The 22,679-nt window shown below is 39.9% G+C and overlaps 1 protein-coding gene across 2 annotated transcripts in view; it reads left to right on the top strand.

The window, feature by feature from the left end:
* Positions 1–8,186: 8,186 nt before the first annotated feature.
* Positions 8,187–22,679, top strand: part of LOC134687025 (retinol dehydrogenase 12-like) — a 90,075-nt gene continuing 75,582 nt past the window's right edge. The window contains exons 1-2 of one of the 2 annotated variants that reach the window (XM_063546949.1): positions 8,187–8,242; positions 8,407–8,523. In XM_063546949.1, the coding sequence (XP_063403019.1) occupies positions 8,448–8,523 (76 nt within the window). In that variant the 5' untranslated portion in view covers positions 8,187–8,242; positions 8,407–8,447. Of the gene's footprint in view, positions 8,524–22,679 lie in introns of both variants that reach the window. The other variant, XM_063546948.1, reaches the window with a different exon arrangement.

The following is a 22,679-nucleotide window of genomic DNA, read 5'->3' as shown; positions in this document are numbered from 1 at the left end:
CATGGTTTAGATTAAAGTAAAGTCACCAATTTTCTTGTATCAAATAATTTGAAAAAGAGCAATAATGTATTGCCATATGACCATTTCCATTGAAGGGTTAAACTTGCATAAATCATTTTCAGATCCTTTTTAAGAAAATAAAGGAATGTGGATTAAATGTGCACGAAACCTAATCGCACACAAAGTTAATGCATAAAAAGATTCTTATGACCAAGCATTTGGTCAAAGTTGCTGGAGGGTCTTCAACAATAAAAGAATCATTAATACCGTAAAACAGGGTCAAGATGGTCCCTAATGTCGACTTAAGCAGTACTAATATTTAAAGCATAATACTGCACTGTCGCTTTATTTCAATCTAGTCATAAAAAAATAACCAAAGTCTAAGCACAATACAAGACTAAAACAGACAGACAGATTCGGTATTAATGATTATGAGAATTACGAAATTTGCTTTGTCCTACATATATATCTTTCAATGTTGTCCATAAAACATTAAAGTCTTAAATTACAATGAATCTATGTTTTTGCTTTCAGACCAGAATATTGTCGATAAAAAACTAAAAATTAATTGCGTTTCAATGTTAGAATAAGTCCCGGAAACGCTTAAAATGCACGATTTTGCATAATTTTTCTCAGAGCTTCTGGGGGCCTTGAGCGGCCACAGTCCCCTCGCCATTTTTTTTCGACTCGCTCCGCTCGGCAATATATTTTGCCTCACTATAAAGCCATTCAATCTGAGATCCGATATCACATATTTGTCTATCTGATGTCACAGACAAAGATCCGAGATCATAGATTAGCAATTTGAGATAATGAATTGTCAATTCGATATCACGGATAACCGAGATCACGTATTATCAATTCGAGATCGTGGATGTTTATATGTGTTTCCTTTTATGGCTTTCTTATGCATACGACTATACACCATTTTCCCTTGTTTTTACAAGATGTTAAAACAAGATAGATTAATCACAAGATTAATATTAATTTATTTAAAAATGTATTCATTGTACCATGTAGACTCGATCGCGACGATTAATACGATTCTGGAATCGAAGACTGGGAATGAGTGGGAGTTAGGTTAGAGGGAATTGAGAGTGAGACTGGAACCCGGTGACGAGGGTAGTAAGGCAGCAACCCTTGTGTTTTTTTTGGGAAAAAAAGTTTGTTTCCAGTTTTTGGAGAAAAAAATAATTTGTTTTTAATTCTGAGAAAAAATTTTTGTTTGTTTCACCCTCAGCTGCCACTATATGTAATGCTAAAATTAAAAAAAAAAATTGTCCAAAAAACACCCCATAGCCCCCCCCCCCCCGAAAATTAAATGGTTACTGCCTAAAAGGATGATTTATGCTTCTCCTAAAAATGGTAAGGGGGACACTAGTAGGAATCATCCCTTGTTCACCCTTCAATTACAGTGGTCAGCTAGTGTATTAAGTCACTTATTATTTTTTAAAGGTTTCCTGCAATAACTTAAGCCCGACCAGCATGTTTTTTTAACTCACAACCAAACATCCGACAAACTTGAAAAAAATAATGATTCAGCAGTATGTTTAAATGCCGGTGTTTTCAACGGGACGAATAATGGTAAATCGTTGTCCACTGGGTATACACGATTGTAGAATCGAACCCTGTGAATAAGTGGGGTGAGATTGGAGGGAATCAAGAGTGATGCGGTAACCACGTGACAAGGGTTGTAAAAAAAATGCAAAACTGAAACAGTACTTCACTAATTTATGCTTCAAAATTGTAAGAGGTGGGAATCATCCCATGTCACAGTCACCCCCTCAATTACAGTGGTCAGTGTATTGAGTCATTTTATTATGTTTTTAAGGTTTCCTGTAATTACTTTGGTCCGGCGAGATTTTCATTGAAAGTAGTACTTTTTAACTTTCAATCAAACATTAGATAATCTTTAAAAAAAAAAAGGTGATTTCAGATTTAAGCTTTATCTTTTTTAAAGGCATGTTTTCTAAACCGGGACGAATTATAATGCACTGATGTCTGACCGTCTGTCTGTATGTCGTCAACATGTCGTTCATTAGCTAAAACCTGATTTCACGAGTTCCCATAAAGCTTTTGGTGGATTGTTTATATATTTAGATGTAAGCTTACTCTCGATTTTAAGAAATTTCAGTTTAAACGTTTTGGATCAAAAAGGTCTTACAGTTTTTATAAAATAAGTCCAATTGATACAGGTAATAGCTTTTCGAAAAAAGCCAGCCGTCTTTTCAAGTTAAATATATGCGATTACTCATTTGTGACAGCGTCAACACAATTTCAGACAACATCGTCGATATCCAAATTTTGAACGCAAGATTTATTTTCTGGGTTAAGAATCATAACATCCAATGTTATATTTCATCTTGCATGTATTGTGAAAGACACATTACATGATTATTTCTCATTTTATATAATTATTTCATTTTTCTTGACGAAATCCAAAGTCTTACAATATAAAGTAACAGTTCCTCTTAAATGCCAGGATAATTTACGCTACCTCTATTTTGAATGTAAGTGCTCTAGTACCTAATTATTACGCAAGTTTTTAACCTAGTTTTTGCATTGTTGACGTTTACTAAATTGCCTTTCTTAAGGTTTTAATTTTAACTAAAAATACTTCTTTAATAGCGCTGAAGGTTTGTATAATTATTGCTATTAGTCTCATACTATAGCATAGCATTTTTATATTTTCCCTTATATTATATAATAAGTTGTGTTTTTGGTAATCCTTTGAACTACTTGGCCACATTTCAAAATTCCCCTTACGATCAAAACATGCGGATATTCTCTGCACTTAACGATACCCATATCTGATAACAATTTTAACATGTTTAATCTGAATCACTTCAGTCACGAGAGGGGGAGTGCTCTTATTAAATTTATTCACTTTTACGTCACATAAGTCGTGTTTATTCCACTTTACCAGTTGACCTTTTGGCCATGAAGGGTTAAGCATAGTAAAATCTTGTTCTGTACTTTACGGTAATTTAACCGTAATTTGAATAAATAGGTTATGTTTGTAAACAAACTAAAATCATGAATCATCTATTTTCCACGAGTGTCCCAAACAGAATTTTAGATATTGAGCAATTTTACAAAAGATGTGTTGACAGGTGACATAAAGTTTAACGTTAGGAACACATCTGTTATGATACGATATTTAAATAATTATTTGTTTGTCAGCACTTTCCTAAGGATTGTAAGTTTTTATTTAAAGAATGAACGGAAGTTACAAATACTCCTCAGTGTCACGATAAAAAAAAGATTAGGACAAAAACATCCACCAATCTTATATTTAATGCATCGATTCACAGACACGTTTGTCCTTTCCCTGGTCCCGCAAGACCTTATTTCACGTTTTCACACCACAATAATTTGACTTTCACATGTCACGCTTACAAAAAATCTGCAGTGCATGGTTCCGAGGTTTATTATATTCTACGGGCGTTCAAAAAAAGTTTCAATGTAATTTCCTTCTTTATTGCAATTTTCCTTACTTAACGTATTAAGCACATCCTCTAAAAGTGGATATCTATAATTTTATTAACAAGTGTCGGGCAGTACATCCAGACTGTTCCAACATAAGAGAGAGACAGAGAGAGTGAGAAAAAGTTTAAAAGGAAAAAAAACTAAGTATTATATTGAAATGTCTTCAACAAAGAAAATAAAAAATTGGAGGCATTGCTATCAATAGCATTGCGGATCCAAAAGGGGGAGGGGTCCGGGTGTTGGCCGCTCAATGCATTTGAATGGGGACATATAGTTGAACCCCCCCCCCCTTTGTCCTCGGTTGGGAACCCCCTTTTTGAAATGGCTGGATCAGCCCCCTGAATAGCTTATAACCGCGGAAAAAGAAACATTTCATTGTTTACGACCACGATTTGAAATTGATTTATAGCAATTACTATTTTCGATTCGTAACGTAAAATCATAGAACAACCTAGCTTACTATCACAAACGTTAGCCTGCTCAATAAATTTTCATAAAGGGTCATAACGTTAAAGGTAAACGTCCTTTTAATAAACTAGGCTATCTTATACTTTTCGGTTAAACAGATGTTACTCAAACATTTTTTTATTAATAAATTGTTGGTAATGCTACCGGGTTGTCACCGTTCTACATGTTAGACTTCTGGTAAGTTCATGTCTGTTATGTCTGTTTGCCTCGCGGTATTTACAAATTCACAGACATGATAACTCTGATGGGGGCCATTGAGTTCAAGCTACTACCAATGATTGGTATTGTCATATACATATTGATTTGTAGGATCCTTTACTATATATAATTTAGCTGATCTGTAACAATAACATCTCCATGCCTTATATATCATGTACTGTAGTACGCCGCTAGATTAAAACTGACGAGGAAAGGTTACACACGGCCACTGAAAGCTTTATTTTTGTAGAACACAGGTGGTCGTGTGTTCTAGCGGGACGGCTGCAGTGCGGCAATATATTCAAACTGAGAAACTTTTTCCAAATCTTAAAATTTATCAGCAAGTCTGAAAGACTTATTTGTTATAGCTGACGTCTCCTCAAATAAAAGCTGTTTAACTGCAAGTCATGTGGTCACAGACGTTGTCTGACTTGTCAACAAATACTAAATACTCAAACATTTACTTGCCACTCGACTGGGTCTGTGTACACTATATTTTGCAATGTAACTTGCAAAACCCAGAATGTTGAATACCTCCTTTAGTGTCGGTGTGGCATGCAGTATGTTGGCGAGACAGAACAGCCATTCAACAAACGCATGAATGGTCATCGAAGTGACTACACTTGCAAGCCAGACCTACCCTAGTCGTCATTTGAGATCACCTGGGGACACCCAAGATGATCTCAAAAACCTTACCATCACAAGCATAGACCACAACAAGGGTGGGTCGAAGGTCGACAGAGTCGCTCGGGAAAGAAATTGGATAAGAAAGTTACGGACAGTTTCCCCAGAGGGCATAAATGAAAAAAACATAGATCGAGTCACTCATTTTCCTGTCATCACTTGTTTCCAGGAACTCCGGCTTCAGTACTGGCTTTACAGTTCGATTCTTTTTTTTTAAATACCAGTTTAAAGTACAGGGCTCCATTCGTATACGTACGAAGCCACGTTCAATTATTTTTCCTCATCAGATAAAACGTATTTTTCTAATCATTATTAAACTGCTATTCGTTTGAGAGGCTCAAATATGTAGTTTCAGTTGCAATTGCCCTACCGTTGTCAAATTTGAAATATACCAACTTGGATCGGTAAACACATTTTTGATTTTTTGTTTGATGACTGTCCTCCATGCAGTTATAACGTATAAACTGTTATTACCTTTGGAAATTTAGAGTTGTGCCAGTTCACATCGCTAATAACTATTTTCATTTGGCATATCTTTGTAATCATTGCGCCGAGATTGGAAATTTTTAAATTGTACCACAGTCATTCCCAAAAAATGGGTACAATTACAAAATAACAGTGTCGCCGGCAAATAACCACAAAATGCAAGCTTAACATATGTCACAGATAATCTTTTCCGTGTTCTAACTGATTAATATGTATACTAAGATAAAATTATATTCTTTTGTGATGTAAATCGTAAATATATTTGTGTGATTTTCTATTCAATATACGGAAATCACACGATTTCCGAATGTCGCCAAGAAAAACTCCAAATATCGGTGCGAATTAAAATACTTTATTTCATCTAAAACATGATTAGATTTGCATTTTTTATTTGACACTATATTGATTTTTATCCACAAAAATATTTTAGAATCAAAAGTTAAAATATACACTTTGATTTACCAATGAAACCAATGTCGCCGATAAACGTATAACCTACCGTAACGTATCTTTAGGTACAGTCAAAACATATTTATATGATTGGATATCATGCCCAAAATGACTTTAAGCAAAGTTGATACATCAACTATTAAAATCCTGCCTTTAACTTTTATTGCAATGAAACGAAAGATTGAAAAAAATCTTCTTTTTCTCTTTTTTTCGATTGTCGCATATAAGAATCTAACCTAGGTAACGCGTATTCTGGAACGCACTTACCAAGAACAAATCAAATGATGATTATTTCATTGAAAGCACCCATAAAGCTTCTCAATAATCAGTTTTGAGAAAGCAACTCAACAATATTGTTACATATTTCCATGTATAATGTAAATAAAACTAACCTCCGTTAAAATAACCTCCGTGACGCAGTTATTTACAGTTAAATTGTCAGACTTTTTTTATCAGTATCAGCGGTGCTGACACTGCCGAAAGTCATTTTTGTACCAGACAGCATTTATTATAAAGGAAACAGACAAACAAAATACAGATTTTGAGAAAAAAAATGTTGTTTTGAGAAAGGTAGGTTAACTTGTTTTTCCCTATTATGTGAGCAACATTATAACGTTTAATACATGTTATATCAGCCATTTTCTTAGATTTAAAATAGTCTACAACACAACTTGTGTCATAATGACGACAATCATAACTTTAACAGCGGTTTATAGCAAACATTTTCAAGATTATTTAGGACCCATCAATGTAACGGAGGTTATGCGAATAAAAAAATTCTAAACATGCATGTAAACACGATCATACCAATTGAAATTCTTGTACATTGTTATAGATACCAAATCAGTCCATCAATTATCACTAATAAATATCTAAAGGTGATGTCAATCATAGACGACATCATAGATTTACGTTACGGAGGATAGAAATTTAAGGAAAAAAAGTTTTTTTCTCTAACAGGACTCTACCCTTCTTCGATAAGGATTTGCTAAGAAAAATGTGTAATTCTATTGTCTTGTTTGTCATTTAATTCCAATATTTACATTCAATTATATGTTTGATGTTGGTAAGAACTAGAATTGTCCGTTATGGAGGTTTTAAATGTCGTTATGGAGGATAGAAATTTTTGAAATAAAACTATTTGACTCCAAAACTTCATAGTTGAGTATAATATATACATTATAGTGTGAATGAAGATGACATTATCTGTATAGAGCTAATAAAATTAAGTTGAACATTATTAGGTTTAGGTGAAAAATCTTTTTGACTGAAAGTTCATGAATCGTTACGGAGATTTTGACAAGAACAAGTCCATTTGACTAAAAGAAACATATAACTTGATAGAAAACAGTTTTTTAGTTTGTAATGTCAATAAATTGTTTAGAAAAGCTGGCATTAAAGAGTTAAGTGTTACTATGTATCAGCATTTAGATACTGGTTTGATATTAACCTCCGTAACAAAGATGGGGGTGTGGATTAATACAAACAAGCATAAAAAATACATACAAGTGATTCAAAACATATATAATAGGCTTTTTCCGGGAAAGCTGTATTATGAAACTAAAATATTATACAGCATAACATTTCATTAGTTTAAATTCATTACTAAATAAGTTGTGAAAACTACTAATTTAAATTATTTTTTAAACGCTATATTAGTTCAGACCTTAAAATTGGTATTTGCTTTCAATATATACAGAATAATACGTATAAATCAGTTTGTTATGGTGGTAAATGTAACCCATTTCACATGGGCCTTGATTTAAACCTTGTGTTTTTCTCTAATGCAATTTTTAAGATGACTTTATACAACACTAACCTCCGATACGTTCATACTTACCTTGTCTTACAAAAAATGCTAAAACTTGAAAACAACTAAAATGGTGTAAGTAAAAATTAAAAAAATGACAGACTAGATATAGACACAAAAGAAAACAGCACTCTCTCTCCGCTCAGTTGAAATTTATTTTTGAACAGTGTCTACATTCGAATTGTACCCATTTTTTGGGAATGACTGACCAGCGTCTGTGAATTGTATAAATTTCAAGATTTGGGAAAAGTTTCTTAGTTTGAATATATTGACATGATTCATTTGACATCGTGCTATGGTTGAAGAAGGGTATTTGTTATCCAAAATATCTAATATTTGTTCATTTTATAGTTATTTTATTGTGATGTTGTACCCTTTTTGACTTGTTATATATATATATAAATATATATTTGGGTCGCCGATGATACCTGGTTACAGCAGTTTTTTTTAAGTATTTATTAGTTCGTCATATTTGACTGTTGATAAACGCAATATTCAAATAAAAAAAATAATTGTGCAGACGGTCTTATAATAAAATGTGAGAATCTTAAAGGTAAAGGGAGATAACACAAATTTTATACGTAAATATAAACAAGAAAAACTCGTACAAACCGGCCTAAGTCATATAACATGATATGGTGTTCGATCCATAACTAAGTGATTCTTTTTATATTATGTGTGTAAACTTAAGTCCTAATACAAACAACCATCAATGAGGATTTGCCAAAATAAATACTGAAATGGATTAAACCGTATTATACATTATGACATCCTTCTTTGCGTAAGTCACAAGATACTTATTATCTCCCTTTTTATTTAAGATAGAAATGTAAAACAAACAGTGGTTAAGCAGTTGATTGCCATGGGAGGAAAAGTATCTTTTCCCAGGATAAGCCTTGACAGAAGCAAAACGGTTGTGGTGACCGGTGGTAATACAGGTAAGCACAAGTCAAAAGGTCGTTATTTAGAACAAATGTTATAAACAATGGAAGACTATAGCCTGGGTTTTGTCATCGATATACATGTATATCAACAATTAATGACAATATATTAGATAACATTAATGTTTTCCTAGTATTCATATCAAGATTTAGCAACATATCTTCATTACGAAAAGTATTTCCCATACAATAGTTTTATTTATTATATATCACAGTAAATCTATAAAAAGAATCATCGTCATGATCGGTTAAACCCTTTGTTAATAGTCCAAACAATTATGACGTCTGGCAAGCCTGCTAGTGGTTCATGTATACAACAGAAACTCATTGAAGATGAGAAACATGTTTTACTTAAATGCCCTTTATATTCACAGGCAAGACAAGAGGTTTTTACTAGAGCAGTTTCTTTTAATATTGATTTTTTAGACTTAAATGATGATGAAAAATTTATATTTTTATTTACAAATAAAAATTTATGCTTTTATTCTGCCAAAATCTGCCATGATATTTTAATTCAAAGGAAGAATGTTTTATATAGATAAAAAATGTTTTATATTTTTATCGAGCTGTCCTTTTTTATGTAAAAGTCTCTCATAACTCTTTTGAGAGTGGCTCTCGAATGTTTTTAAGATTGTTTTGTACTTTTAATTAAAACATGTTGTATATATATATTGTGTTCATGTTTGTATTGTACATGTAGAGAGGTGAGACTATAATAAAATATTTGATTTGATTTGATTTGATTTGATAGTGGGAAGGCGTCAAAAAAAAAATATAGCCTTGCCAGACCAGACTCAAGCTAGCGACCAATCCTAGCGACCAATCAAGCTAGCGACCAATTCTAGCGACCACTAAAGAACACAATGAGAATCAACTTGTCAAAGGATCATAATGTGGTACATGGGAAAACCACAAAACAAAATAATGAAACAACGGTCTGTTAAAAATAAAATCTGGCTACCAATACGGTTTATATTGTTTTTTACCTTTATATAACTAGAGATATCCATCATATCAAGTCAGAAGGGACGATACAACATCAATGATGTCTGTAGCCATATGTACTGAGTAGTTTAGTTGTTAAATGCCAGCATCAATATAAATCAGTAAACGGAGAACGTCCGAGAAAATCGTCAAAAATCAAAATATCGTAATACAATAGAAAAACAAAGAAGATATGGTATCTTTAATCAGCAAATGCACAGCGCAAAATACACAAAGAGCAAAGGAACAATCTTTTTTAGCGAACGATTTTTTTCCCCCTACATAAACACATACTTTATGTTCTTGTATACATATGTATTTATAGAATGGAAATTGCGCTCCTTTACGTATTCAACTCTATCGAGAAATTCTAGTTGTGAAAAAAATGAAACTATATTTTGGGGTCTGTTTTACGTTTTCTCGGTTTTTCTAACTCTTAACCGAGATCGTAAACAAAAATCAAGGATTACAAATAAAATACAAAAAACGGAGCGTATATTCATTCCCCAATCACAAAATAGTTATTTACAAGTTTTTAACGGATACGAAATGAGAGTAAAAGTAAACGAATTCAATTGAGAAAAAAAAACAACAGTGTTTATCTATAACATGTATAATGATTTGCTCGCACTTTTATTTTCCATATTCAGAGAACAGTAAATAAGAAATACTTTAATAAACATGTGAACCTTGTTTCAACTTGATCTGACTACAAGGTCGTCATAGATTCTATATAATAGAGTATAGATGGATGGATACACGGACAAACAAACGAACGAACGAACAAACCTACAGGTCAGATAACATTATGGTCTTTACTATTCTGTATTCTGTCATACTTGTCATATTTGTATATACCTTGTTTTATGCTAAAGCAATGTTGTTGCTTATTCAATAAAGATTCATTCATTCATTCATATTGCATAGAATAACTATTTAATGTAAGTTGACTAAAACTCGTTCCTGTATACAATGTATATTAAGCTTTTAAGTAAATTAAATAAGAAATATATTATGTTCGAAAGAATTACTTATACTGGCTTTCTATAAATTCGGCATCCTCAAATGGTCCGAGTACACAGTTATCGTCCTTTGATTTTCGTTGTCCACGAATATAGTCCTTAGTGTGTACAGTGTTTTACTTGCCATTTTATTTAAACGGACCCTTTCCAAATGTATTTCGTCATGCTTTATGCCTCAAATAGCCGGTAGGGGGATTAAAGCACACTGTAAAAAGAATTGGGTTGTGAATTTTCAAAAAAGTAGTGATTTGGTCCGGTTAATAAGTAAAGGTTAAAAAATAGCACATCGAAAGCTTTCTAAAGATTTCAGGACCCCCTTAACATACAATGAACCATATTTGGAATTTGCTTTAAAATTTGAATATTATTGCGAAAGTGTAGGTGGGATTCAATTCCCAGAAGGTGGGGAAAAAAACTTTGCCGTAGGGAGCTGTACAGAAAGACTGAAAAATGAGCCCATACCCATTACTGTATAGGTACCTCAGACTTTGGATGGCCAGTGAAGTCTTCAGGTGCACTTTCCCACCCAGGGATTGATACGAGTTGAAGATATGGATAATAGCTTTCAATCTAACCACCTGCGGTCAAGAACTTTGCCGTAGGAGGATGGCAATAAAGCGACTGCTGCCACCACCCGTGATGGACTAAAATGAGAAATTGAGTATGTTGTTGTCAGCTTCCGGTGCACTTTCCCACCTGGGCATTTTCATGAATACAAGGGTCTGGGACAAGCTTTCAATCCCACTAGGTGGGGAAAAAAACTTTGCCGTAGGGAGCTGTACAGAAAGACTGAAAAATGAGCCCATACCCATTACTGTATAGGTACCTCAGACTTTGGATGGCCAGTGAAGTCTTCAGGTGCACTTTCCCACCCAGGGATTGATACGAGTTGAAGATATGGATAATAGCTTTCAATCTAACCACCTGCGGTCAAGAACTTTGCCGTAGGAGGATGGCAATAAAGCGACTGCTGCCACCACCCGTGATGGACTAAAATGAGAAATTGAGTATGTTGTTGTCAGCTTCCGGTGCACTTTCCCACCTGGGCATTTTCATGAATACAAGGGTCTGGGACAAGCTTTCAATCCCACTAGGTGGGGAAAAAAACTTTGCCGTAGGGAGCTGTACAGAAAGACTGAAAAATGAGCCCATACCCATTACTGTATAGGTACCTCAGACTTTGGATGGCCAGTGAAGTCTTCAGGTGCACTTTCCCACCCAGGGATTGATACGAGTTGAAGATATGGATAATAGCTTTCAATCTAACCACCTGCGGTCAAGAACTTTGCCGTAGGAGGATGGCAATAAAGCGACTGCTGCCACCACCCGTGATGGACTAAAATGAGAAATTGAGTATGTTGTTGTCAGCTTCCGGTGCACTTTCCCACCTGGGCATTTTCATGAATACAAGGGTCTGGGACAAGCTTTCAATCCCACTAGGTGGGGAAAAAAACTTTGCCGTAGGGAGCTGTACAGAAAGACTGAAAAATGAGCCCATACCCATTACTGTATAGGTACCTCAGACTTTGGATGGCCAGTGAAGTCTTCAGGTGCACTTTCCCACCCAGGGATTGATACGAGTTGAAGATATGGATAATAGCTTTCAATCTAACCACCTGCGGTCAAGAACTTTGCCGTAGGAGGATGGCAATAAAGCGACTGCTGCCACCACCCGTGATGGACTAAAATGAGAAATTGAGTATGTTGTTGTCAGCTTCCGGTGCACTTTCCCACCTGGGCATTTTCATGAATACAAGGGTCTGGGACAAGCTTTCAATCCCACTAGGTGGGGAAAAAAACTTTGCCGTAGGGAGCTGTACAGAAAGACTGAAAAATGAGCCCATACCCATTACTGTATAGGTACCTCAGACTTTGGATGGCCAGTGAAGTCTTCAGGTGCACTTTCCCACCCAGGGATTGATACGAGTTGAAGATATGGATAATAGCTTTCAATCTAACCACCTGCGGTCAAGAACTTTGCCGTAGGAGGATGGCAATAAAGCGACTGCTGCCACCACCCGTGATGGACTAAAATGAGAAATTGAGTATGTTGTTGTCAGCTTCCGGTGCACTTTCCCACCTGGGCATTTTCATGAATACAAGGGTCTGGGACAAGCTTTCAATCCCACTAGGTGGGGAAAAAAACTTTGCCGTAGGGAGCTGTACAGAAAGACTGAAAAATGAGCCCATACCCATTACTGTATAGGTACCTCAGACTTTGGATGGCCAGTGAAGTCTTCAGGTGCACTTTCCCACCCAGGGATTGATACGAGTTGAAGATATGGATAATAGCTTTCAATCTAACCACCTGCGGTCAAGAACTTTGCCGTAGGAGGATGGCAATAAAGCGACTGCTGCCACCACCCGTGATGGACTAAAATGAGAAATTGAGTATGTTGTTGTCAGCTTCCGGTGCACTTTCCCACCTGGGCATTTTCATGAATACAAGGGTCTGGGACAAGCTTTCAATCCCACTAGGTGGGGAAAAAAACTTTGCCGTAGGGAGCTGTACAGAAAGACTGAAAAATGAGCCCATACCCATTACTGTATAGGTACCTCAGACTTTGGATGGCCAGTGAAGTCTTCAGGTGCACTTTCCCACCCAGGGATTGATACGAGTTGAAGATATGGATAATAGCTTTCAATCTAACCACCTGCGGTCAAGAACTTTGCCGTAGGAGGATGGCAATAAAGCGACTGCTGCCACCACCCGTGATGGACTAAAATGAGAAATTGAGTATGTTGTTGTCAGCTTCCGGTGCACTTTCCCACCTGGGCATTTTCATGAATACAAGGGTCTGGGACAAGCTTTCAATCCCACTAGGTGGGGAAAAAAACTTTGCCGTAGGGAGCTGTACAGAAAGACTGAAAAATGAGCCCATACCCATTACTGTATAGGTACCTCAGACTTTGGATGGCCAGTGAAGTCTTCAGGTGCACTTTCCCACCCAGGGATTGATACGAGTTGAAGATATGGATAATAGCTTTCAATCTAACCACCTGCGGTCAAGAACTTTGCCGTAGGAGGATGGCAATAAAGCGACTGCTGCCACCACCCGTGATGGACTAAAATGAGAAATTGAGTATGTTGTTGTCAGCTTCCGGTGCACTTTCCCACCTGGGCATTTTCATGAATACAAGGGTCTGGGACAAGCTTTCAATCCCACTAGGTGGGGAAAAAAACTTTGCCGTAGGGAGCTGTACAGAAAGACTGAAAAATGAGCCCATACCCATTACTGTATAGGTACCTCAGACTTTGGATGGCCAGTGAAGTCTTCAGGTGCACTTTCCCACCCAGGGATTGATACGAGTTGAAGATATGGATAATAGCTTTCAATCTAACCACCTGCGGTCAAGAACTTTGCCGTAGGAGGATGGCAATAAAGCGACTGCTGCCACCACCCGTGATGGACTAAAATGAGAAATTGAGTATGTTGTTGTCAGCTTCCGGTGCACTTTCCCACCTGGGCATTTTCATGAATACAAGGGTCTGGGACAAGCTTTCAATCCCACTAGGTGGGGAAAAAAACTTTGCCGTAGGGAGCTGTACAGAAAGACTGAAAAATGAGCCCATACCCATTACTGTATAGGTACCTCAGACTTTGGATGGCCAGTGAAGTCTTCAGGTGCACTTTCCCACCCAGGGATTGATACGAGTTGAAGATATGGATAATAGCTTTCAATCTAACCACCTGCGGTCAAGAACTTTGCCGTAGGAGGATGGCAATAAAGCGACTGCTGCCACCACCCGTGATGGACTAAAATGAGAAATTGAGTATGTTGTTGTCAGCTTCCGGTGCACTTTCCCACCTGGGCATTTTCATGAATACAAGGGTCTGGGACAAGCTTTCAATCCCACTAGGTGGGGAAAAAAACTTTGCCGTAGGGAGCTGTACAGAAAGACTGAAAAATGAGCCCATACCCATTACTGTATAGGTACCTCAGACTTTGGATGGCCAGTGAAGTCTTCAGGTGCACTTTCCCACCCAGGGATTGATACGAGTTGAAGATATGGATAATAGCTTTCAATCTAACCACCTGCGGTCAAGAACTTTGCCGTAGGAGGATGGCAATAAAGCGACTGCTGCCACCACCCGTGATGGACTAAAATGAGAAATTGAGTATGTTGTTGTCAGCTTCCGGTGCACTTTCCCACCTGGGCATTTTCATGAATACAAGGGTCTGGGACAAGCTTTCAATCCCACTAGGTGGGGAAAAAAACTTTGCCGTAGGGAGCTGTACAGAAAGACTGAAAAATGAGCCCATACCCATTACTGTATAGGTACCTCAGACTTTGGATGGCCAGTGAAGTCTTCAGGTGCACTTTCCCACCCAGGGATTGATACGAGTTGAAGATATGGATAATAGCTTTCAATCTAACCACCTGCGGTCAAGAACTTTGCCGTAGGAGGATGGCAATAAAGCGACTGCTGCCACCACCCGTGATGGACTAAAATGAGAAATTGAGTATGTTGTTGTCAGCTTCCGGTGCACTTTCCCACCTGGGCATTTTCATGAATACAAGGGTCTGGGACAAGCTTTCAATCCCACTAGGTGGGGAAAAAAACTTTGCCGTAGGGAGCTGTACAGAAAGACTGAAAAATGAGCCCATACCCATTACTGTATAGGTACCTCAGACTTTGGATGGCCAGTGAAGTCTTCAGGTGCACTTTCCCACCCAGGGATTGATACGAGTTGAAGATATGGATAATAGCTTTCAATCTAACCACCTGCGGTCAAGAACTTTGCCGTAGGAGGATGGCAATAAAGCGACTGCTGCCACCACCCGTGATGGACTAAAATGAGAAATTGAGTATGTTGTTGTCAGCTTCCGGTGCACTTTCCCACCTGGGCATTTTCATGAATACAAGGGTCTGGGACAAGCTTTCAATCCCACTAGGTGGGGAAAAAAACTTTGCCGTAGGGAGCTGTACAGAAAGACTGAAAAATGAGCCCATACCCATTACTGTATAGGTACCTCAGACTTTGGATGGCCAGTGAAGTCTTCAGGTGCACTTTCCCACCCAGGGATTGATACGAGTTGAAGATATGGATAATAGCTTTCAATCTAACCACCTGCGGTCAAGAACTTTGCCGTAGGAGGATGGCAATAAAGCGACTGCTGCCACCACCCGTGATGGACTAAAATGAGAAATTGAGTATGTTGTTGTCAGCTTCCGGTGCACTTTCCCACCTGGGCATTTTCATGAATACAAGGGTCTGGGACAAGCTTTCAATCCCACTAGGTGGGGAAAAAAACTTTGCCGTAGGGAGCTGTACAGAAAGACTGAAAAATGAGCCCATACCCATTACTGTATAGGTACCTCAGACTTTGGATGGCCAGTGAAGTCTTCAGGTGCACTTTCCCACCCAGGGATTGATACGAGTTGAAGATATGGATAATAGCTTTCAATCTAACCACCTGCGGTCAAGAACTTTGCCGTAGGAGGATGGCAATAAAGCGACTGCTGCCACCACCCGTGATGGACTAAAATGAGAAATTGAGTATGTTGTTGTCAGCTTCCGGTGCACTTTCCCACCTGGGCATTTTCATGAATACAAGGGTCTGGGACAAGCTTTCAATCCCACTAGGTGGGGAAAAAAACTTTGCCGTAGGGAGCTGTACAGAAAGACTGAAAAATGAGCCCATACCCATTACTGTATAGGTACCTCAGACTTTGGATGGCCAGTGAAGTCTTCAGGTGCACTTTCCCACCCAGGGATTGATACGAGTTGAAGATATGGATAATAGCTTTCAATCTAACCACCTGCGGTCAAGAACTTTGCCGTAGGAGGATGGCAATAAAGCGACTGCTGCCACCACCCGTGATGGACTAAAATGAGAAATTGAGTATGTTGTTGTCAGCTTCCGGTGCACTTTCCCACCTGGGCATTTTCATGAATACAAGGGTCTGGGACAAGCTTTCAATCCCACTAGGTGGGGAAAAAAACTTTGCCGTAGGGAGCTGTACAGAAAGACTGAAAAATGAGCCCATACCCATTACTGTATAGGTACCTCAGACTTTGGATGGCCAGTGAAGTCTTCAGGTGCACTTTCCCACCCAGGGATTGATACGAGTTGAAGATATGGATAATAGCTTTCAATCTAACCACCTGCGGTCAAGAACTTTGCCGTAGGAGGATGGCAATAAAGCGACTGCTGCCACCACCCGTGATGGACTAAAATGAGAAATTGAGTATGTTGTTGTCAGCTTCCGGTGCACTTTCCCACCTGGGCATTTTCATGAATACAAGGGTCTGGGACAAGCTTTCAATCCCACTAGGTGGGGAAAAAAACTTTGCCGTAGGGAGCTGTACAGAAAGACTGAAAAATGAGCCCATACCCATTACTGTATAGGTACCTCAGACTTTGGATGGCCAGTGAAGTCTTCAGGTGCACTTTCCCACCCAGGGATTGATACGAGTTGAAGATATGGATAATAGCTTTCAATCTAACCACCTGCGGTCAAGAACTTTGCCGTAGGAGGATGGCAATAAAGCGACTGCTGCCACCACCCGTGATGGACTAAAATGAGAAATTGAGTATGTTGTTGTCAGCTTCCGGTGCACTTTCCCACCTGGGCATTTTCATGAATACAAGGGTCTGGGACAAGCTTTCAATCCCACTAGGTGGGGAAAAAAACTTTGCCGTAGGGAGCTGTACAGAAAGACTGAAAAATGAGCCCATACCCATTACTGTATAGGTACCTCAGACTTTGGATGGCCAGTGAAGTCTTCAGGTGCACTTTCCCACCCAGGGATTGATACGAGTTGAAGATATGGATAATAGCTTTCAATCTAACCACCTGCGGTCAAGAACTTTGCCGTAGGAGGATGGCAATAAAGCGACTGCTGCCACCACCCGTGATGGACTAAAATGAGAAATTGAGTATGTTGTTGTCAGCTTCCGGTGCACTTTCCCACCTGGGCATTTTCATGAATACAAGGGTCTGGGACAAGCTTTCAATCCCACTAGGTGGGGAAAAAAACTTTGCCGTAGGGAGCTGTACAGAAAGACTGAAAAATGAGCCCATACCCATTACTGTATAGGTACCTCAGACTTTGGATGGCCAGTGAAGTCTTCAGGTGCACTTTCCCACCCAGGGATTGATACGAGTTGAAGATATGGATAATAGCTTTCAATCTAACCACCTGCGGTCAAGAACTTTGCCGTAGGAGGATGGCAATAAAGCGACTGCTGCCACCACCCGTGATGGACTAAAATGAGAAATTGAGTATGTTGTTGTCAGCTTCCGGTGCACTTTCCCACCTGGGCATTTTCATGAATACAAGGGTCTGGGACAAGCTTTCAATCCCACTAGGTGGGGAAAAAAACTTTGCCGTAGGGAGCTGTACAGAAAGACTGAAAAATGAGCCCATACCCATTACTGTATAGGTACCTCAGACTTTGGATGGCCAGTGAAGTCTTCAGGTGCACTTTCCCACCCAGGGATTGATACGAGTTGAAGATATGGATAATAGCTTTCAATCTAACCACCTGCGGTCAAGAACTTTGCCGTAGGAGGATGGCAATAAAGCGACTGCTGCCACCACCCGTGATGGACTAAAATGAGAAATTGAGTATGTTGTTGTCAGCTTCCGGTGCACTTTCCCACCTGGGCATTTTCATGAATACAAGGGTCTGGGACAAGCTTTCAATCCCACTAGGTGGGGAAAAAAACTTTGCCGTAGGGAGCTGTACAGAAAGACTGAAAAATGAGCCCATACCCATTACTGTATAGGTACCTCAGACTTTGGATGGCCAGTGAAGTCTTCAGGTGCACTTTCCCACCCAGGGATTGATACGAGTTGAAGATATGGATAATAGCTTTCAATCTAACCACCTGCGGTCAAGAACTTTGCCGTAGGAGGATGGCAATAAAGCGACTGCTGCCACCACCCGTGATGGACTAAAATGAGAAATTGAGTATGTTGTTGTCAGCTTCCGGTGCACTTTCCCACCTGGGCATTTTCATGAATACAAGGGTCTGGGACAAGCTTTCAATCCCACTAGGTGGGGAAAAAAACTTTGCCGTAGGGAGCTGTACAGAAAGACTGAAAAATGAGCCCATACCCATTACTGTATAGGTACCTCAGACTTTGGATGGCCAGTGAAGTCTTCAGGTGCACTTTCCCACCCAGGGATTGATACGAGTTGAAGATATGGATAATAGCTTTCAATCTAACCACCTGCGGTCAAGAACTTTGCCGTAGGAGGATGGCAATAAAGCGACTGCTGCCACCACCCGTGATGGACTAAAATGAGAAATTGAGTATGTTGTTGTCAGCTTCCGGTGCACTTTCCCACCTGGGCATTTTCATGAATACAAGGGTCTGGGACAAGCTTTCAATCCCACTAGGTGGGGAAAAAAACTTTGCCGTAGGGAGCTGTACAGAAAGACTGAAAAATGAGCCCATACCCATTACTGTATAGGTACCTCAGACTTTGGATGGCCAGTGAAGTCTTCAGGTGCACTTTCCCACCCAGGGATTGATACGAGTTGAAGATATGGATAATAGCTTTCAATCTAACCACCTGCGGTCAAGAACTTTGCCGTAGGAGGATGGCAATAAAGCGACTGCTGCCACCACCCGTGATGGACTAAAATGAGAAATTGAGTATGTTGTTGTCAGCTTCCGGTGCACTTTCCCACCTGGGCATTTTCATGAATACAAGGGTCTGGGACAAGCTTTCAATCCCACTAGGTGGGGAAAAAAACTTTGCCGTAGGGAGCTGTACAGAAAGACTGAAAAATGAGCCCATACCCATTACTGTATAGGTACCTCAGACTTTGGATGGCCAGTGAAGTCTTCAGGTGCACTTTCCCACCCAGGGATTGATACGAGTTGAAGATATGGATAATAGCTTTCAATCTAACCACCTGCGGTCAAGAACTTTGCCGTAGGAGGATGGCAATAAAGCGACTGCTGCCACCACCCGTGATGGACTAAAATGAGAAATTGAGTATGTTGTTGTCAGCTTCCGGTGCACTTTCCCACCTGGGCATTTTCATGAATACAAGGGTCTGGGACAAGCTTTCAATCCCACTAGGTGGGGAAAAAAACTTTGCCGTAGGGAGCTGTACAGAAAGACTGAAAAATGAGCCCATACCCATTACTGTATAGGTACCTCAGACTTTGGATGGCCAGTGAAGTCTTCAGGTGCACTTTCCCACCCAGGGATTGATACGAGTTGAAGATATGGATAATAGCTTTCAATCTAACCACCTGCGGTCAAGAACTTTGCCGTAGGAGGATGGCAATAAAGCGACTGCTGCCACCACCCGTGATGGACTAAAATGAGAAATTGAGTATGTTGTTGTCAGCTTCCGGTGCACTTTCCCACCTGGGCATTTTCATGAATACAAGGGTCTGGGACAAGCTTTCAATCCCACTAGGTGGGGAAAAAAACTTTGCCGTAGGGAGCTGTACAGAAAGACTGAAAAATGAGCCCATACCCATTACTGTATAGGTACCTCAGACTTTGGATGGCCAGTGAAGTCTTCAGGTGCACTTTCCCACCCAGGGATTGATACGAGTTGAAGATATGGATAATAGCTTTCAATCTAACCACCTGCGGTCAAGAACTTTGCCGTAGGAGGATGGCAATAAAGCGACTGCTGCCACCACCCGTGATGGACTAAAATGAGAAATTGAGTATGTTGTTGTCAGCTTCCGGTGCACTTTCCCACCTGGGCATTTTCATGAATACAAGGGTCTGGGACAAGCTTTCAATCCCACTAGGTGGGGAAAAAAACTTTGCCGTAGGGAGCTGTACAGAAAGACTGAAAAATGAGCCCATACCCATTACTGTATAGGTACCTCAGACTTTGGATGGCCAGTGAAGTCTTCAGGTGCACTTTCCCACCCAGGGATTGATACGAGTTGAAGATATGGATAATAGCTTTCAATCTAACCACCTGCGGTCAAGAACTTTGCCGTAGGAGGATGGCAATAAAGCGACTGCTGCCACCACCCGTGATGGACTAAAATGAGAAATTGAGTATGTTGTTGTCAGCTTCCGGTGCACTTTCCCACCTGGGCATTTTCATGAATACAAGGGTCTGGGACAAGCTTTCAATCCCACTAGGTGGGGAAAAAAACTTTGCCGTAGGGAGCTGTACAGAAAGACTGAAAAATGAGCCCATACCCATTACTGTATAGGTACCTCAGACTTTGGATGGCCAGTGAAGTCTTCAGGTGCACTTTCCCACCCAGGGATTGATACGAGTTGAAGATATGGATAATAGCTTTCAATCTAACCACCTGCGGTCAAGAACTTTGCCGTAGGAGGATGGCAATAAAGCGACTGCTGCCACCACCCGTGATGGACTAAAATGAGAAATTGAGTATGTTGTTGTCAGCTTCCGGTGCACTTTCCCACCTGGGCATTTTCATGAATACAAGGGTCTGGGACAAGCTTTCAATCCCACTAGGTGGGGAAAAAAACTTTGCCGTAGGGAGCTGTACAGAAAGACTGAAAAATGAGCCCATACCCATTACTGTATAGGTACCTCAGACTTTGGATGGCCAGTGAAGTCTTCAGGTGCACTTTCCCACCCAGGGATTGATACGAGTTGAAGATATGGATAATAGCTTTCAATCTAACCACCTGCGGTCAAGAACTTTGCCGTAGGAGGATGGCAATAAAGCGACTGCTGCCACCACCCGTGATGGACTAAAATGAGAAATTGAGTATGTTGTTGTCAGCTTCCGGTGCACTTTCCCACCTGGGCATTTTCATGAATACAAGGGTCTGGGACAAGCTTTCAATCCCACTAGGTGGGGAAAAAAACTTTGCCGTAGGGAGCTGTACAGAAAGACTGAAAAATGAGCCCATACCCATTACTGTATAGGTACCTCAGACTTTGGATGGCCAGTGAAGTCTTCAGGTGCACTTTCCCACCCAGGGATTGATACGAGTTGAAGATATGGATAATAGCTTTCAATCTAACCACCTGCGGTCAAGAACTTTGCCGTAGGAGGATGGCAATAAAGCGACTGCTGCCACCACCCGTGATGGACTAAAATGAGAAATTGAGTATGTTGTTGTCAGCTTCCGGTGCACTTTCCCACCTGGGCATTTTCATGAATACAAGGGTCTGGGACAAGCTTTCAATCCCACTAGGTGGGGAAAAAAACTTTGCCGTAGGGAGCTGTACAGAAAGACTGAAAAATGAGCCCATACCCATTACTGTATAGGTACCTCAGACTTTGGATGGCCAGTGAAGTCTTCAGGTGCACTTTCCCACCCAGGGATTGATACGAGTTGAAGATATGGATAATAGCTTTCAATCTAACCACCTGCGGTCAAGAACTTTGCCGTAGGAGGATGGCAATAAAGCGACTGCTGCCACCACCCGTGATGGACTAAAATGAGAAATTGAGTATGTTGTTGTCAGCTTCCGGTGCACTTTCCCACCTGGGCATTTTCATGAATACAAGGGTCTGGGACAAGCTTTCAATCCCACTAGGTGGGGAAAAAAACTTTGCCGTAGGGAGCTGTACAGAAAGACTGAAAAATGAGCCCATACCCATTACTGTATAGGTACCTCAGACTTTGGATGGCCAGTGAAGTCTTCAGGTGCACTTTCCCACCCAGGGATTGATACGAGTTGAAGATATGGATAATAGCTTTCAATCTAACCACCTGCGGTCAAGAACTTTGCCGTAGGAGGATGGCAATAAAGCGACTGCTGCCACCACCCGTGATGGACTAAAATGAGAAATTGAGTATGTTGTTGTCAGCTTCCGGTGCACTTTCCCACCTGGGCATTTTCATGAATACAAGGGTCTGGGACAAGCTTTCAATCCCACTAGGTGGGGAAAAAAACTTTGCCGTAGGGAGCTGTACAGAAAGACTGAAAAATGAGCCCATACCCATTACTGTATAGGTACCTCAGACTTTGGATGGCCAGTGAAGTCTTCAGGTGCACTTTCCCACCCAGGGATTGATACGAGTTGAAGATATGGATAATAGCTTTCAATCTAACCACCTGCGGTCAAGAACTTTGCCGTAGGAGGATGGCAATAAAGCGACTGCTGCCACCACCCGTGATGGACTAAAATGAGAAATTGAGTATGTTGTTGTCAGCTTCCGGTGCACTTTCCCACCTGGGCATTTTCATGAATACAAGGGTCTGGGAC

Source organism: Mytilus trossulus, chromosome 10, assembly GCF_036588685.1.
Source record: "Mytilus trossulus isolate FHL-02 chromosome 10, PNRI_Mtr1.1.1.hap1, whole genome shotgun sequence".
Lineage (NCBI taxonomy): Eukaryota > Metazoa > Mollusca > Bivalvia > Mytilida > Mytilidae > Mytilus > Mytilus trossulus.
The sequence above is the reverse complement of the archived record's forward strand: the minus strand, read 5'-3'. Positions and strand labels throughout refer to the sequence as shown.